The following is an 18,245-nucleotide window of genomic DNA, read 5'->3' as shown; positions in this document are numbered from 1 at the left end:
GGTTAAACGCTGACTAAAGAAGTTTGATAAGGGGGGGGAGGGGGGGAGGGGGGGCAAAGCATATTCATGAATACAATCAGTATGATCACAATAGGTTTTAGAAGATGAAATCTGGTTTTGTATAGGCATCCAACTTATGTTGCACGGTTCAATCATAAGAAATGTTTCTTCACTTATACCAGCTATTTTCTAATTTTACTTACATTTTGTGCATTGTACATCGTGATATATGGAGCCGAAATATATTTAATATTTAGTATAGGTGGTTTGCATGTTACGTCACGGCCGCCATGTTGGTTGAGTTTAATTAACAAAATATTTTCTTCTTTTCAATTCAAATTTCACACATTATGGCGAATATTTCTTGTTATATGATGAAATCTGGTTTTGCTTAGGTATCCACACTTATATTGCACGGCTAAGTCATAAGAAATGTTTCCTTACCTATACCAATTATTTTCTAATTTTACTTGCATTATTTGCAATTGTATCGTGATATATGGAACAGAAATAGATTTAGTATAGGTGGTTTGCATGTTACGTCACGAAACATTTTCTTGTCTACAATTCAAATTTCAACCAACATGTTAAATATCTATTTTCTCTGACTCCTTGTGGAATGGTTTCACTTCAACAGTGAGTATGTAAATGAATATAAACTGAGTCTTTACACAATTTCAGAATTTTTTCCTTTATTAACGATGATATAAAGATAGCAAACCTCGCTAAAGAGCTTCCCGCGTATTTTATTGTCAGCTAATAATGTCAAAGTCCTTCTGACAGAGACAAGGTCACATGGTTGTCAGCACATTCAAATACCCTCGCTTATTGATCTTCATTGGTTAGCTCTCTCTCATTGAGTCTACTAATTTCTGCCTTAGGCAAAAAAGCTTTCAGTATCTTGCTAACACATTTAACGGGCAACAAGACAAAGCCCTTGAAGACTATATCAAAACATGTGTTAGATTCGTTTTATTCTTATGCTGTTTAAGACACTGCCATTTGCATCAAACTTCATATAATTGGTAAAAGAAACGTAAAACGCTAAAGAGCTTGCGATGTTATTTTTTCATAAATATGTTGTACTCGAAATTTATTTTCAAATAACTGTCAACTCTGCTAAATATTTGTATTAATGTTTGTTAAACTATTGTAATTTTTTCTGGAAACGAAGTTCGTACGAGCGTGCATAAATGTTATAAATGAAGACTATTTCGGGGCAACTTTCCTGTACTTTAGGCATCCTTTAATCAAATTTTGTGCTTTTGAATTTTTCCTAGTTTTACTTTTAAATGCTAGCTTTGGATTGTTAGTCTGGGCTGCCGAAAAATTCATTTGGATACGCTGCATTACTTTCTACCGTGCGTCATTTGACGTCATAACTGAAGACATTTTGAGACCACGTCAAAATACTTTTGCCTAACGGACCTCCAGCCGGCAAATAATGTGTAGATATTTCCTCTTTGCAATGACTTTGCGTTTAAAGATTAGAAATTAGTTAATAGCAATCGGCACAGAATCATCAACAATAATAACATATCACAATGTTTTTAAGAAGATAATAGCAACAAAACTACAGTTAATATTTTACTGTCTTTTCAATGTTGTTTGTTTCTACGTATGCAAAAATGGTTCAATATTTCTGTTACGTGAAGAAAAGTATCATACTCTTTAAAACGCTTTTTAAAGACAAATTGTTGAAAATATAATTATGATCTCAAAAATCAGTTTTTGATTCGTTGTTTTATATTTTAATATGTACTGGAAGTTCCACAATCTCGCTTTTCATCTCATCCAAGTCGTTTACCTCAGACATTCCACCCAGCTTGTTCAAAAGCTGATCAGCACTTGAAAACTCCTTACTTGCTGCAGTCATTAAGCAGCTTTCAAATATCTTTCAAGACATTCAAGTCATTCTGGTCGAAGGGAGTCTGTATAGCTTCCTCGGCCAAGTCCAATGTTTTGTAAAACTGGCGTCGCAATTCAAGTTTCTACAGTAACATTTCTGGTTCAACTGCATGGATTTTTGGAATGGGTTATATAATCAGTCATGTAACTTGGCATAGTTCTTTTCTCTTTGTTCTTGGCTCGTCACTTTGTTAAAGTTGATCTTTTTCATCTTGTTGAAATCTATTCATGTTCTCTGCTTTTGCAAATAGACGTTCGAACTCTTCAGATGATCGGATTTCTCCTAACCGGATGTAATGCTTGTCGATACTTGTCCTGCCTTGTTCTGCCGTCAGGTCTGCCCTTTGAAGGTGTTTAGAGTTATTCGTGAGAAGGAATGCAAACTCGCTCATCGCAACCACATTAAACATGTCAGGAACGACTTAAGTTTTTTTAGCAGCCCTTTCGATGTTTCCCGACATTCTGGAGTAACACTCACATCTGTAGACAAAGTTTTCAGCTTTTCTTACAGCTCTTGGTTCTTTTAGATAATGACATCAGCAGCAGCTTCTCTTGTGGTCCACCTAGTTCTTGAAAGGTTTTTTAGCTTAAGTTACTTCCTCAACGAATCGTATTCTCCTCGGACTCCTCCAACAATTCTTTCTGGATATTTTGAAAAAGTAAAACCCTCTTTGGGATAACAGCAGCAAGGACATACAAGTTTTCGCATAAATCTTGGGCGTCAGCGAGCATTTTCGAAAGCGATGGAACATCTTTGAATAGCAACTCGTTTCAGTGGGCAAAGCAGTGAATATAAAGTGCATGTTTGCAAACTTCATCTTTTATTAGCACCGCCAACCGTTTCATAGCTGAAGCTCCATCAAATGCCATACCAGCCATTCTTTGAGGATTCAAATTGCAACGCAACTATATATCTTTGGCATACTTTAAAAGGGCGTGATATGATAAACCCTCATCACATGGCATGACGCCAATAAAATCTTCTAAAAGGTTGTAGTTTTCAAAAAAACGGGGAACAGAAAAAGATAGTTGTTCAGTTTTCGAAATGTAACTTAATTCATCGCAAATGATGGCATAAAATTTAATACCATTTACTTCATTTAAAAGATTTCTTCTAGCACTCAGCACCAATCTTTCGTCTTGTTCAATTAAATTATCGTGAGACATGTATTGATTTTCTTTTAAAAGAAGATTTAATCCTTCATGATCGATGGCTTTGTCTTTGTTAAATTGAATGATGTTCGAATCCTCGTCTGTATGACTCCGAATTGCTACACCCTGTCTATGAAGTGTTTTTAATCTATTCAAATGGGCTACCAAGTCTTGTCGCCTCAGACGTTGCTGCTCTTTTACATGGCTACTTATTTGCAAATCAACTGTAGGCTGGGTATTTCATTTCTGTTTTGGTAGTATTCTTGTGATTTTCGCTTTGGTCGTGATCTGTTAGACGTTCTACGCCTTTCTTCCAGTTACAGAAACCAGTGGCAGATGGAGTGAAAATGATGGTGAATTATCGTGTGCTTGCCTGTATTCTGTACACGTTTGACAAAATGCTGCTTGCTTCTCGCGGTGACATGAAAGCCATTCGTATTTTTTGAGCCATTCGGAATGGAAAAATCTTCCTTTATTTTCACTTCAAAGCTTTTCGCCGTCGTTGAGGTCGCTCATAACTTTGATCCATGGATCAACATTTGCTGTTAATGTTTCACGACCCGCGTCACAGTCAGTACTGGTAGTTGATGGGGTGGCATCTTCCTTTCTAATGTTTCGTTGTGGTGATCGTGTGTCAATTTTCCACTAATTTCATTAGAATGAAAAAATGATGCTATTTTGATTTGACCAATCGCATCAGCGATTGTCTTGTTCTTTTTATTTGCATCTTTCCTTGCTCGTAAAGCAGGTGGCATTGCTCCAAATTTCTACTTATTAAACGAACTGATTTTAGTGTTTTTCAGAGCAATATTTATATAGCATTCATTACAAATAAAAAATATTATCATTGGTCATAATAGTTCCTTTATTTAATCTATATATGGGTACATAAGGAAATTTGCTTGACGTCAATAAGCTAAGTGTTTCTTGGGTGTTAACCGTATGGGAACGGTACACTAATAAAGCAAACTACGTACATGCTATTTCCCTAAACGTATTTTTGTGGTTTATGAGCATGACTTAACACAAGCAATAAAAAATCGTGCCAGCAAAATTCGACTGTGTAAGTGCCGTTACCGTAAACGCGAAGTTTTATGTCCCTCGTAAGAAAAACTTTGCTCATTTAGCACGTAAGTTTTTCATAGTAAACAGTACTTACATATTACATTCTCTGCCTTCAAGATTACTATTTATTTCGTCTTTGGAAATTAATCAAAATGTTTTATAAAATACGCGCTGAATTACAACTGAATTAAAGACGCACCAGCTAACAAGACTTCGAATCAAATAAAAGTCGGAGAATCTGTAAGTGAGGAACTTGCATATCGGGAATTAAAATATACGTCTACTATTTGTTCAAAATGTGAAAATAGGCAACCATCTGCCCCGTGCTGCCCTATTGCCCGGGCAGTGGTGGCTCCAGTTCCCCTGAATGGACTGGCATTAAGTCCATCTAAGTACCAAAATTCCCAATAAATCTGAAACGCCGCGCACAGTCCGATGTACAATGTTAGTAAATACATGGAAATGCAATGACAGTTACACAAAAGATTTTCATTTCTGCAAAATTTATTGTGCGATCATTGCTATATTCGAACTTGAACCACGGTATAGAGACCAAAGATAGCACTACCAAAAATGCTGCGACAATGAAAGCTGCAAAATAACCATATTTTTCATTTCCACAAATATTTATCTGCCTAGCCATTCTGCCAATGCCGTTCCAAATATAGAGACTGTTGCCCCAATGGCATTCCACATATAATATGAGCCAAAATCTTCCCGATTCTTTCCAAGATGTGTTAAAGTTGCCACATTAACAGTCGCATGTGTAATGCCCTCAAACATACTGACAAACGGTCTGGAGAGTAACATTAATATAAATATATTACTTAACCATGGAACATAACTTCTCATTTTCACTTGATTGTATGAACTCGTCACTGAAGCATATCCATGAAAAGAATTATTTTCCAAAACGTACTTTACATCAAAAGGCGCAACAAAACATGTTGGCAACGATACAACTAAAGGTAAAAGTGGCAAAAGACAAGCTAAGATTGATGGTAAAGCTGTAACATAAGGTACAAGATGTCTTGCTCGAAATTTGTCGCCAATGAAGTTAAATAATGGAATAAAGAAGTGCTGTATACCAAAAGCTGTAGTTATGCCGATCTGCAGAGAGTTCAACCGAAGTTGTTTCATGAAAAGATGACAGAACTCGCCATAAACGACAGCGCTTGCTGTGGTAAAAAAATACCATTTAAGTGCAATTGATGTGATGTAGTGATCATCCATAGCGTTGATTCTTTATTCATGAATTGACAGTTAAGCATGACGCCAATATTACTAATTCAAGCATGTAGCATTTATACGCATGGATGTCATCAGACAATGTTTGACCAATCATATTTGCCATTGATTGCAACCAAATGTAAATTAGCAATTAGATTCTTTTTGGTCACAATTATACTGTATCACGCAATATGTATACATATTTTTAACTAGTCTGCTTATTAGCGACAAAAGGTTTGTATAGTAAAGTGAATGTTGACAGATTTTTGATGTGATGATTTGGTGTAACTTTCGCACATATTGCATATATATTTTCGGCAACATGGCGTCGTTGATACATGCCTGCTGTGTTTCTCTGTTCTCAGCAAAAAATTGGATGTATATCTTATTAAATTGATTGTCTTGTTCGATAAAAAGATCGGCCGACGGTGGAACTTATCAAAATGCAATTGATTTATCTTAGCCTTTTGTCAGCACCAAAGAAAACATACTTTCCTTGAAAAAACCATATGGAAGAGACTATTTCTCTCGATGAATGCTTACCACTGACTTGCTGTGACACTTATTTATGAATGCAGCAAATATTGATGTGTCACCGCCGACTCGCATAGATGTCGACTAGCAATTATATATACAACTCATAATTGGATTAACTTCATTTGATGATGTAATTAACACAGAAATTGTTTGTAAACGGAATTATTTCAAATGTAATGTAGATAATAAATGATTTATTAACTTTGTATGTTACGTGCTTTAATTAAATATTCTTTGTTATTGTCCTAACGTTTTGAATCAAAACAGACACACTGAGAGAAACAAAGTATTTTTGTTCACCGTAGACACCGTTGTTTTCCGATGCTGACACAACATTGTCAATCAAGGGTCAACCATTGTATTGAATATATCATAATATATGTTTGATCAGTAGATTTAAGTTTAACATATAACATAGTATACATAATTCATAAATACAGATAGGACAACAAAGCTCACTGCCATCCCGAGGTCTCGGAAATCGTCACTCTAAAAGTAATTATACTGAATAATTTTTACCCATGAACAAATAAAGATGAAATATTCAAATTTCAAAAAATGATGTACAGTCAAATCTTTATTAAGTGGACATCCTCGGGGAATGGACTGGTGTCCGCTTATTATAGAGGTGTCAGTTTAACAGAGGTTTTCGTCATCAAGCCCCTCCCGGTTGAAAATAATATAAATAGTAAAATCAACAACTAAACGGCGCAAATATATTTAGAAATGACTTCAATTAATAATAAAAAAATTGAGAAATTTTTTTAGCAATAATTAGTAATATATAGTAAGTAATAAGTGGCTGAACGAAGATTTTGCTGTAATGTGATGTCGTGTAAATCTTTTAGACAACGACAAGCTATATATGACATTGACAAGTTATGTTTAATAATAATTTGTAAACAATCTCATGTTTGATGTAAGCATTTTATCTTCAACGCACTTGTTTGTGACAAATATCTTAATAACTGTTGTCACAATATGTTTGTGACTAAGATTATGTCTTTATATAACATGAAATATTTTGGAAAAATTGTCCATTAAGCATATTTCTTGCGTAATTATTGGACAATTTTTGTGTCTGCGTCCGCTTAATAGAAATGTCAGCTTAATAGAGGTATTACTACGAATTAAATGCTAACGCAGACTTGCTTATTAGTATCGGCGGTGGTTCTGTAATTGACGCCACTAAAGCTGTTAATCTATGTCTTGATCAAAACATTACGCAAATTGAACAGTTTGATAAATATGTCGCTGAAGAAAATGTTTTGGAGCCGCCAAAATGGACGTACAACAAAACGATAAACCAAATCGCTCTTCCAACAGCGTTAGGTGGAGGGGAATTCACGTGTATTCCGCATCACAAATTCTCAAGAAGAACACAAGCAAGGTTGTTCACACCCGGGTTTGCAACCTTACTGCGTAATCTTTGACTCAGAGTTAACCCTCCATACCCCCGAGTGGTTATGGCTATCGACTGTAGTGCGTGCTATTGATCATTGTGCAGAAGCAATTTGCTCCATTAACGGAACTCATCTATCAACTGCTGTAGCTTCTACAGCTCTTCGCATGTTAGTAAAATCTTTACCAAAAACAAAGAAAGATCCAGGCGATATAGATGCAAGATTGCAATGCCAGATTGGTGCCTGGAAAGCTGTTGAAACTGTAATGATGGGCGTTCATTATGGTGGCAGTCATGCTATTGGACATGTTCAAGGTGGTACAGCAAATATTCATCATGGCTACACCTCTTGCATTAATTTGCCGTACGTTCTCCAGTACAACGAACCTGAAATTCCTGAAAAATGCAAGTTGGTTGCAGACTGTCTTGGTGCTCCATCTGGAATTTCCGCTGCTGATGCAATGGATGCCTTTATTCGTGAATGTGGGATGCCACGCACCTTGAGCGATGTGGATTTTCCAATGGACAAATTTGACTTGGTTTGTGAGTTGGCTATGAAAAATCCATGGACATCTTGTAACCCCCGGAAGCTTGCGACTCCAGAGGATGTTAAAATTATCATGTCAATGGCTCGAGATGGTAAACCGAACAAAAACAAATTTAGTAAATATGAAGAAAATAGTTAGCATCAAGCCTTATGCGCTATACTGGTGTGCATGATACTGCTTGAAACATCTAAGTGAATTATAATTCTTTTCTTTTTTTTTACACAAATATTATATTTCATCATTTTATTGTATAATACAGCTATGCATGAATGAAAGCATGTGCATGCAATTTTTATACCACTGAAAGACTCTCTTGTTGCTATTTTTTTAAATGCTCATCAAAGCAGTTTTTACAACCAAGTTTTCTAATTGCAATGTAATACTATTTAAATAAATTCTTTAATAATATTGTGTTGTTTTGTCTTTCAAAGATATATGTAAAGCCCACCGCACTTGGGTGAACTTGCTTCGCGTACTTGTTATTCGTGACAAGTGTGATCGACAAAATTTCCTAGTGTGCGCAGCAATTTAGAACAACATTTGTCATTCGTGACAGATGAGTCAAATATCAAACGCGTATTAAATTTGTTCATTATGAAAACAACATTACTGTGACATCTCAGTACATAATTAGCTTTTGAAAATTGTATACTTCGTCGAAAGTGTGTTGTAAAATTTCGACTTTGCCAATAATAAATAATTTCATTTATGCATGTATGGGTAAGTAAAATATGGAGGAGACCTTCGTCCGGTGGCGCTGGTGGAGCAATATCAATAGAAATTTGATTGGTTGATTTTTATGCGTTATAGACACCGTCCAGCAAATTGTCGTGTGTATTAAACATCATCCAAAACCTTTTCTATTTTGTTATCATGCATTTGAATTTCTCCTGCAAGAGTCACTTTGTATTAACTTTGTCTCTATGTTTGATTGGTCTTGCTGTGTATTTCTCGTATTTTTATGACTAGCTTTTGGAAGAATATTAGCGTTCACCTCTTGAAAAATTGGTCAATAACTAAAACAACATCCTAAAATCGTATTGTATCGTGCTTTCTTTTATGCAAAATAATTCAAAAGATTGCTACTAGTCATATGCAGTTGCATCGTGTTGAGTTGGGTTTTAGGGCACTGTTCCATTATGGTATGAATGTTGAAATCGTCCTATATGAATCATGGAGCAATTACGTGACAATGTGATTAAGTACAACACCGTTACACAAAGCAATATTTTAATAAATCATCCCATTCACACTAATACTTTAAATCGATTCAAAATCGATTCGAGTCCGTATGAGGGCTAATGTGAACACTTGCAAGTGTTGCGAAGACGAATTCGATCCGAACTAACTTGGGCCACTTGAAAAGGTGATCTCGAATCGGATTAGTTTAGTCTGCATGATAATGTGAACATGCAACACGAATAGAATCAGATCAATCTAGATCAATCATATTCTTTTAGCTTAGTAACAAGACTTATCCCTTACATCACCTACATACTCAATAATGTTTCATCACTTTCAGTACATAACTAAGCAGACCTAAACCTTTGTGAATCATCAGATCTCAAAGTATATTTTTTACTATTTTATTTATAGTTCCTTTAAGAAAGTATATATTTCCTTTATATACGTTCATTTCAGTTTTCTCTTTGAAAATTGGTATGTGCGAAACAAAGAACTTATTGACAGATATATCTCGCAGGCACCGTCATGTCTCGGCTTCGCCTCGGGAAACAACGGCGGTCTTTGCTTGGTCATTATTATGATAATTATAAGTTTATATTATACTTAATAAGAATAAATATAGTAACGATACGTCTAATAGAATGATTTCGTTGGTGAACTATACACCGGGAGTTTGGCAACAAACTCGACTACAACGAGTTTATTGGGGCAAAGCAGCCGAGTCTTTGGTTAAAGAAGTCGAAAAATTGAAGGCAAAGAAATGCTTCATAATTGCCAGCAAGACGCTCGCCACAACAACGGATGAAATTACAAAGTGTGAAAATGCTTTAGGTGAGAATCATGCTGGTACATGGTACGGTATGCGACCTCATTGTCCTCGTGAAGATGTATTGACGGCTGCTGTAGCTGCTCGTAATGCTAACGCAGACTTGCTTATTAGTATCGGCGGTGGTTCTGTAATTGACGGCACTAAAGCTGTCAATTTATGTCTTGATCAAAACATTACGCAAATTGAACAGTTTGATAAATATGTCGCTGAAGAAAATGTTTTCGAGCCGCCAAAATGGACGTACAACGAAAAGATAAACCAAATCGCTGTTCCAACAACGTTAAGTGGAGGAGAATTTACGTGTGTTTCCGCCATTACAAACTTTCAGGAGAAACGAAAGCAAGGTTATTCACACCCGGGTTTGCAACCGTACTGTAATCTTCGACCCAGAGTTAGGTGTCCATACCCCCGAGTGGTTATGGCTATCGACTGGAGTGCGTGCTATTGATCATTGTGCAGAAGCAATTTGCTCCATCAACGGAACTCATCTATCAACTGCTGTAGCTTCTACAGCTCTTCGCATGTTAGTAAAATCTTTACCAAAAACCAAGAAAGATCCAGGCGATATAGATGCAAGACTGCAATGCCAGATTGGTGCGTGGAAAGCTGTTGAAACTATAATGATGGGCATTCATTATGGTGGCAGTCATGCTATTGGACATATTCAAGGTGGTACAGCAAATATTCATCATGGCTACACCTCTTGCATTAATTTGCCGTACGTTCTCCAGTACAACGAACCTGAAATTCCTGAAAAATGTAAGTTGGTTGCAGATTGTCTTGGTGCTCCATCTGGAATTTCCGCTGCTGATGCAATGGATGCCTTCATTCGTGAATGTGGGATGCCACGCACCTTGAGCGATGTGAATTTTCCAATGGACAAATTTGACTTGGTTTGTGAGTTGGCTATGAAAGATCCATGGACAGCTTGTAACCCCCGAAAGCTTGCGACTCCAGAGGATGTTAAAATTATCATGTCAATGGCTCGAGATGGTAAACCGAACAAAGACAAATTTAGTAAATATGAAGAAAACAGTTAGCATCAAGCCTTATGCGCTATACTGGTGTGCATGATACCGCTTCAAACATCTAAGTGAATTATAATTCTTTTCTTTTTTGTTACACAAATATTATATTTCATCATTTTATTGTATAATACAGCTGCGCATGAACGAAAGCATGTGCATGCAATTTTTATACCACTTAAAGACTCTCTTGTTGTTGCTATTTTTTTAAATGCTCATCAAAGCAGTTTTTACAACCAAGTTTTCTAATTGCATTGTAATAAAATTTAAAATAAATTCTTTAATAATATTGTGTTGTTTTGTGTGGCTTTCAAAGATATATGTAAAGCCCACCGCACACTGGTGAACTTGCTTTATATACGTTCTTTTCTGTTTTCTCTTTGAAAATTGGCATTTACGACACAAAGAACTTACTGACTGATATATCTCGCGGGCACCGTCATGTCTCGGCTTCGCCTCGGGAAACAACAGGCGTCTATGCTCGGTCAATATTATGATAATTATCATACAACAAATATCACAATCACTCAGTGTTGCCAGATGGGCGGTGTTCCCACCCAATTGGGCTGGTTTATAAGCCTGTTTGCGGGAAATTTTTGGATGTTGCGGGTTGCGGGTTTTTGGGCTGGGAATAACTTTTTGCGCGATTTTTTGGGCTAGAAAAAAATTTGATAATCTAGCTTCCACGTGTTTTTGTTTTTGTCGTGGTAAACAGCAATTGTGCTAATATAACTGTCGGATATTATGTAAATAAATTATGATTGTTATTTGAGACTAGGAACTTATCGTTAAAGCGGAAAAAGGAACTTATGATTATTGAGTATTTTAGAAGGGTCAAATTAAGACGGCATTGTCTTTTGTTGATGCCTGTGAACGAGTAAGGAGCATGAATTGGAATTGATGTATAACTTTGACTAGAAAATTAAATTGATGACATTTTGAGAATTGTGTTTGACTGCGTGCTAGGTTTAGATAGTAACAGTCCTATAGAGAACCGGCGGACGCATAACTGCTTTGTGCTAACGTGCAAAGGAGAAATTTGCTACAATAATATGGGAAAGTGGGCAAAATACCATAAAAAGTATTGTAAAGACTGGGGAAAGGAAGAAATCTTGAAAGAATGGATTTTGAGTGTACCAGGAGACGACCAAAAAGCATATTGTAAGTACTGCAAAACTCAAATTCGAGCACATCATGGGGATCTAGTTTCTCATGCAAAAACTGAGAAACATAAGCGCAACGAGCAACCTTTTCCAGTTCAAGAACCTTATTTGAGTTAGGTTGTCAAAGTAAAAAAGTAGACAATTTTCTAAAAGTTACAGAGATAAAGATCGCTGTCCACATCGCGTGTCATTCTAGCTTAAACACCGTGGATCATCTTGGCGAGTTATTTAAAGATGTCTCAGGGAAAGATGTTAAACACCACAAAACAAAGTGTACTGCATTGATTAAATGTGTGTTAGGACCAGTGATGTTAGAACAGCTACTTCAAGAATTGGCCGATATCCCTTATTCACTAATTATAGATGAAAGCACTGACATTGGCAATGAAAAACAACTGTGCTTTATGGTTAAGTATTACAGCGCAGCCAAACAACAGATTCTCGCAAGCTTACTTGGACTTTTGTCTATTGAATCAGGAACGGCAGAGGCCATTTTTCAAGGAATAATTGAATTTTTGAGAGGAAAGGAATTGATATCAAGCAGTGTACAGGCTTGGCCACTGATAGGTGCAACACAATGTGTGGAAGGAACAATTCTGTAATCACAAAATTTCGTGAACTATGCCCTAACATAATACATATAAGATGCATTTGTAATTCTATCCAACTTTAATCCTCACATGCTCTTAAAGCAATGCCACGGAATGTGGAGTTCATGGTGTCAGAAACGTACAACTGGTTTTCTCATAGCACTTCCAGGCAATGAAAGTATCGCCAGATCTATTCAGCTATCAATGTGGGGGAAGCACCTTTGAAGATTTTAAAGCTCTCCGACACATGTTGGCTATCTATTTCTGCATCTGTTGACCGAATACTCCAACAGTTTGACGAACTGAAACTACACTTTCAGCTTACTAAAGATGAAGATCGCAACTACACTGCAGAATTACTTTTTCAAATGTATGGTGACATGGAGAATAAATTATATCTAATTTTTCTGCTGCCTATCCTTAAAGAATTAAACCGAGCAAATAAGCTGTTTCAATCAGATTCTGCTAACCCGTTGCATTTCTTCACTGATGTTATGAGTTTGTATAAAGCGTTTCTTTTCCGTACTATGAAGCCTGTGACCTTTACAACATGGTGCTCAGCTCTCACGTACGACATAGAGGATGAGAGAAATCATTTGCCTCTTTCTGCGGTCGACTTTGATATTTTATTTCAAGTGGCATTGGCGGAATCAAATTTAACTTCTGAAAAGGTTGATGTAATCAAATGTAGATGTCAACAATTTCTGGTTGAGTTGCTCAGGCAAATGAAGCAAAGGTTGCCATGCAATGTGGAGCGGCTTGAGTCTATTGCTGATCTAAGTCCAAGTGTTGTTACAGGCAAACAGAAACGATCTCTTCATGATCTGTCGTTTCTTCCACTATTTTCCGGAGATTTAGGTAAACTTGACCAACAATATAGTCGCATTGGTTCAATCCAGTGGATTGATGTCAAGACCAGAAGATTGAGCAATTTTGGATTGACGTCATTGATCATGTTGATGCTTCTGGGGATCACGATTTTCAAGAGTTGGGAAGCCTTGCACTTTCTATTTTGGCTCTTCCTTTTAGCAACGCAGCAGTTGAAAGAGCATTTTCTCTGATGGCTTTGCTAAAATCCAAACTAAGAAATCGAATGGGACAGTCGCTACTAGAGAATCTCTTGCACGTGAAATCATATAAGGCAACGCAAAAAATTTGCTGCAACAATTTCACTCCTTGGCCTCAAATGATATTTAGGTTTACTTCAGAAATGTATGAAAGTACAGAAGACGTAAACGATGCTATATACGATATCAATGTGTAGTTTGGTTTAAATTAAATATTTTCAACAGACTTGGGCTAGTTTTTACTTGTTTTGATGCAAATTTAGGCTATTTCTTGCAAAATATAATTGGGCTATTTATGGGCTACTTTTAAAGGTAGCTCGGGCGGGTTTGCAGGCTACCCATCTAGCAACACTGCAATCACTTGTCAAGTTTACATTATACTTAATAAGAATAAATATAGTAACGATACGTTTAATAGATATGATTTCGTTGGTGAACTATACACCGGGATTTTGGCAACAAACTCGACTACAGCGAGTTTATTGGGGCGAAGCAGCCGAGTCTTTGGTTAAAGAAGTCGAAAAATGGAAGGCAAAGAAATGCTTCATAATTGCCAGCAAGACGCTCGCCACAACAACGGATGAAATTACAAAGTGTGAAAATGCTTTAGGTGAGAATCATGCTGGTACATGGTACGGTATGCGACCTCATTGTCCTCGTGAAGATGTATTAACGGCTGCTGTAGCTGCTCGTAATGCTAACGCAGACTTGCTTATAAGTATCGGCGGTGGTTCTGTAATTGACGGCACTAAAGCTGTCAATTTATGTCTTGATCAAAACATTACGCAAATTGAACAGTTTGATAAATATGTCGTCGAAGAAAAACTTTTGGAGCCACCAAAATGGACGTACAACGAAACGATAAACCAAATCGTTGTTCCAACAACGTTAAGTGGAGGGGAATTCACGTGTATTTCTGGCATCACAAATTCTCAAGAAAAACACAAGCAACCTTATTCACACCCAGATTTGCAACCTTACTGCGTAATCTTCGACCCAGAGTTAACCCTCCATACCCCCGAGTGGTTATGGCTATCGACTGGAGTGCGTGCTATTGATCATTGTGCAGAAGCAATTTGCTCCATCAACGGAACTCATCTATCAACTGCTGTAGCTTCTACAGCTCTTCGCATGTTAGTAAAATTTTTACCAAAAACAAAGAAAGATCCCGGCGATATAGATGCAAGATTGCAATGTCAGATTGGTGCATGGAAAGCTGTTGAAACTGTAATGATGGGCGTAGATTATGGTGGCAGTCATGCTATTGGACATGTTCAAGGTGGTACAGCAAATATTCATCATGGCTACACCTCTTGCATTAATTTGCCGTACGTTCTCCAGTACAACGAACCTGAAATTCCTGAAAAATGCAAATTGGTTGCAGATTGTCTTGGTGCTCCATCTGGAATTTCCGCTGCAGATGCAATGGATGCCTTCATTCGTGAATGTGGGATGCCACGCACCTTGAGCGATGTGAATTTTCCAATGGACAAATTTGACTTGGTTTGTGAGTTGGCTATGAAAGATCCATGGACAGCTTGTAACCCCCGGAAGCTTGCGACTCCAGAGGATGTTAAAATTATCATGTCAATGGCTCGAGATGGTAAACCGAACAAAGACAAATTTAGTAAATATGAAGAAAACAGTTAGCATCAAGCCTTATGCGCTATACTGGTGTGCATGATACCGCTTCAAACATCTAAGTGAATTATATTTCTTTTCTTTTTTTTTACACAAATATTACATTTCATCATTTTATTGTACAATACAGCTGCGCATGAATGATAGCATGTTCATGCAATTTTTATACCACTTAAAGACTCTCTTGTTGTTGCTAGTTTTGTTGTTCTGTTTCTTTCTAGATATATGTAACTTTGTTCATTATGAAAATAACATTACTGGGACATCATGTTCCATAATTAGCTTTTTGAAAGTTGTTTATTTCGTTAAAAGTGTGTTGTAAAATTTATGACTTTTCCATCAATACATAATTTCATTTATAGGGAAGAGACCTTCTGAGTCCCGTGAGCTATGACGTGACTTTTGAAATTCGACACGTAATCTTATTATAAGATGTGATTGGTTGATTTCTATTAGGCACAGTCTAGCAAACTATTATGCATATTAAACATCATTCAATACCTTTCATATTTTTGTATCATGCATTTGAATTCCCCCTGCAAGAGTCACTTTGTATTTACTTTGTCTCTCTGTTTAATGAGTCTTGCTGTGTATTTCGCGTCTTTTTATGGCTAGCTTTTGGAACGAGTGTTCACCTCTTGAAAGCTTATTCTAAAACTTAAACATGATCCTAAAATCACATTGTATCGTGCTTCCTTTTAATCGTGATAATTCAAAAGATAGCTACATTCATATGCGGTTGCTACTTGTTTGTTGTTTTTGGGACATGGTCTGCTGTAAGTGCTGTCAGCTGATCTAGCAATTTGCTATAAAAATACTGAGTGTTGAAATAATCAAATTGTCCCACTTCAATCATGGACCGAATATGTGACAATATAATTTAGTTCTCGAGTTTATTGAGCGACGAAATTCATATGTTCAACCATGAAGAAAGAGCATTTAGAAAACACTCGGAAGTCGACCAAAAATGCTGTGGACTGTGGTCACCATTAGAATTTAGCAACGAAATTTCGCCTGCCGAATCTCCCCCGAAAGTCGTTGATTGTATAAAGAGCTGTAAAAATCTATATTTGTACCAATAAGAAAACAGTCGATTTCGTCTTGGGAAACATTGAGACTCCAAGAAAACACAAAACTCCCTGTTTCCCTTGAGAGCAATACAATAAGTGTATACTGTTCATTGTTAATTTGACGCTGTAAATTTCACACAAATGATATATCGTCCGAACGAATTAGAACTGAGTTTTTGTAGTTTTCTTAATTGTTGTAAATGTAGTCATTTCTACAAGCTAAGGATATTACACAAATGCAAGCTTCGCATCCGATCACAAAAATTTTCATTTCTTAGCTTTTGTCTTTTATTGACAAAGTATACGTATTGGGGCAACTGCTTATTACCAATCCAAGGGACGAAATTTTTTTAATTGTGTTAAGTACAAGCATTTTTAGAATAAAATAATTAGCATAAAATCAGGCAAATCTACACGTCCGGTTGTCTCAAAAAATTACAAATTTTTAATACTCCTTGCACGTGTTTACCACGCAAAAGAAGAGAAGCTAAGGCCCTTCATTGCCCGGAGACAATGGCACAATGTGGCAGTCAAGTTTAAGATCAAAATCAAGCCATATTAATGGAGCTTTCATGTAATACAAATAGTTTAATTCGATATAAGCATACTAACGTACTATGACACTACTAAATCATAAATTATTCATATCTTACGACATTCTTGAGCTTTATGCCGTGTTGTTTTTTACTAGTCTTGTCATAGAGGACGCTTTCTTTGCACAAACAAACCAGGTATAATTTCCGGCGAATAACTTGAAGATGGAACGATCCTACCAAGGCAAGCTTACGGAATAATTAGTCAATAGTAATGGCGATATATTTCGGCAGCTTTGTAGCTTTGTAAAACGTTCATTTCGACGATTATTCTGAAGTTTTGGGTAACAAGCTATCTTCATTTTTAATGCGAGCAATTTAAATTGTGCAGACACTAGACAGATTTTATGTTTGAACAATCTCTTCGTACTCAAGTTAAGACGTCTGCTTTCTTATTTATATCTCATTCAAGAGTGCAACATTGGAACTCGCTATAGTTTATGTGGAGGGTTGACTCGTTAAAGATTGAAAAGGAAATGAAAAATTTTTGAAATTTCGAGATTTCATATCTCAGGATAACGTCAAGCGTTTGACCAACATTGAAAGATTCGAAATATCAGTTCCAACCCATTAAATTTTTTACTACAACATTTTAAGTAAAAAGGCTGATCAAACATTTTAAGTAAAAAGGCTACTTTTTTACTACAACATTTTAAGTAAAACGGCTGTTCAGAGATTCTTCACTAGTCTACTCTGGAAAAGAGGCAAGATTTAGCTGTTTATAATAAAAAAAAAGGGGATCCGATCACAACTGTTCCTTTTGATACATTAAGTGTGAAGGATGCATTTCGTCCTTGCTCGTTCAGCCAACACGAAGCGCGGCCAAAGTGAAATACCAACCAACGATGTTGCATACAAAAGAAAATGCTGCTTGAGACATAGAAATTATTAAAATTACCAACACACTGAGACTTGGTTAGGTAATAGACACAAACAATCATTTTCTCAGAGTCTAGTTCTTCCAGTTGTACGGCTACAAGCTTTAACTGCACGCAAATTCTTCACTGTGCGCATTTTCTTTAGGGTAACCTTTTTGATGTTTCTCGCGGTTTGTAAACATTCAAGGCGATATATTAGCAAGGCACAAAAATTATTGTCACTCAAATCAGTCATGTAGCACATGTTTTTCAAATTGAGGATTAAAGATTAGTTACTTTAATTGTCAAACAACTGTTTTCGATGCGTTACTTCACTTGTTAAGTGAAGGAAACTTCTTGATTTTATATTCTCGCGAATGGTA

At 36.5% G+C, this 18,245-nt stretch overlaps 1 protein-coding gene across 1 annotated transcript; it reads left to right on the top strand.

Moving 5' to 3' along the window:
• The first annotated feature begins 14,340 nt into the window (after positions 1-14,340).
• Positions 14,341-15,351, top strand: LOC124455876 (dehydrogenase ALT3-like). The gene has a single exon (XM_047006488.1). The coding sequence runs from the start codon at positions 14,341-14,343 to the stop codon at positions 15,349-15,351; it is 1,011 nt and encodes a 336-aa protein (XP_046862444.1).
• The last annotated feature ends 2,894 nt before the right edge of the window (positions 15,352-18,245 follow it).

Source organism: Xenia sp. Carnegie-2017, unplaced genomic scaffold (genome assembly GCF_021976095.1).
Source record: "Xenia sp. Carnegie-2017 unplaced genomic scaffold, XeniaSp_v1 HiC_scaffold_4, whole genome shotgun sequence".
Classification (NCBI taxonomy): Eukaryota; Metazoa; Cnidaria; class Anthozoa; order Malacalcyonacea; family Xeniidae; genus Xenia; species Xenia sp. Carnegie-2017.
This window is presented reverse-complemented; position numbering and strand designations above follow the sequence as displayed.

Bases quoted from the DNA above. Each gene is read 5' to 3' on its own strand.
- LOC124455876 (XM_047006488.1), top strand. From the start codon at position 14,341: ATGCGACCTCATTGTCCTCGTGAAGATGTATTAACGGCTGCTGTAGCT.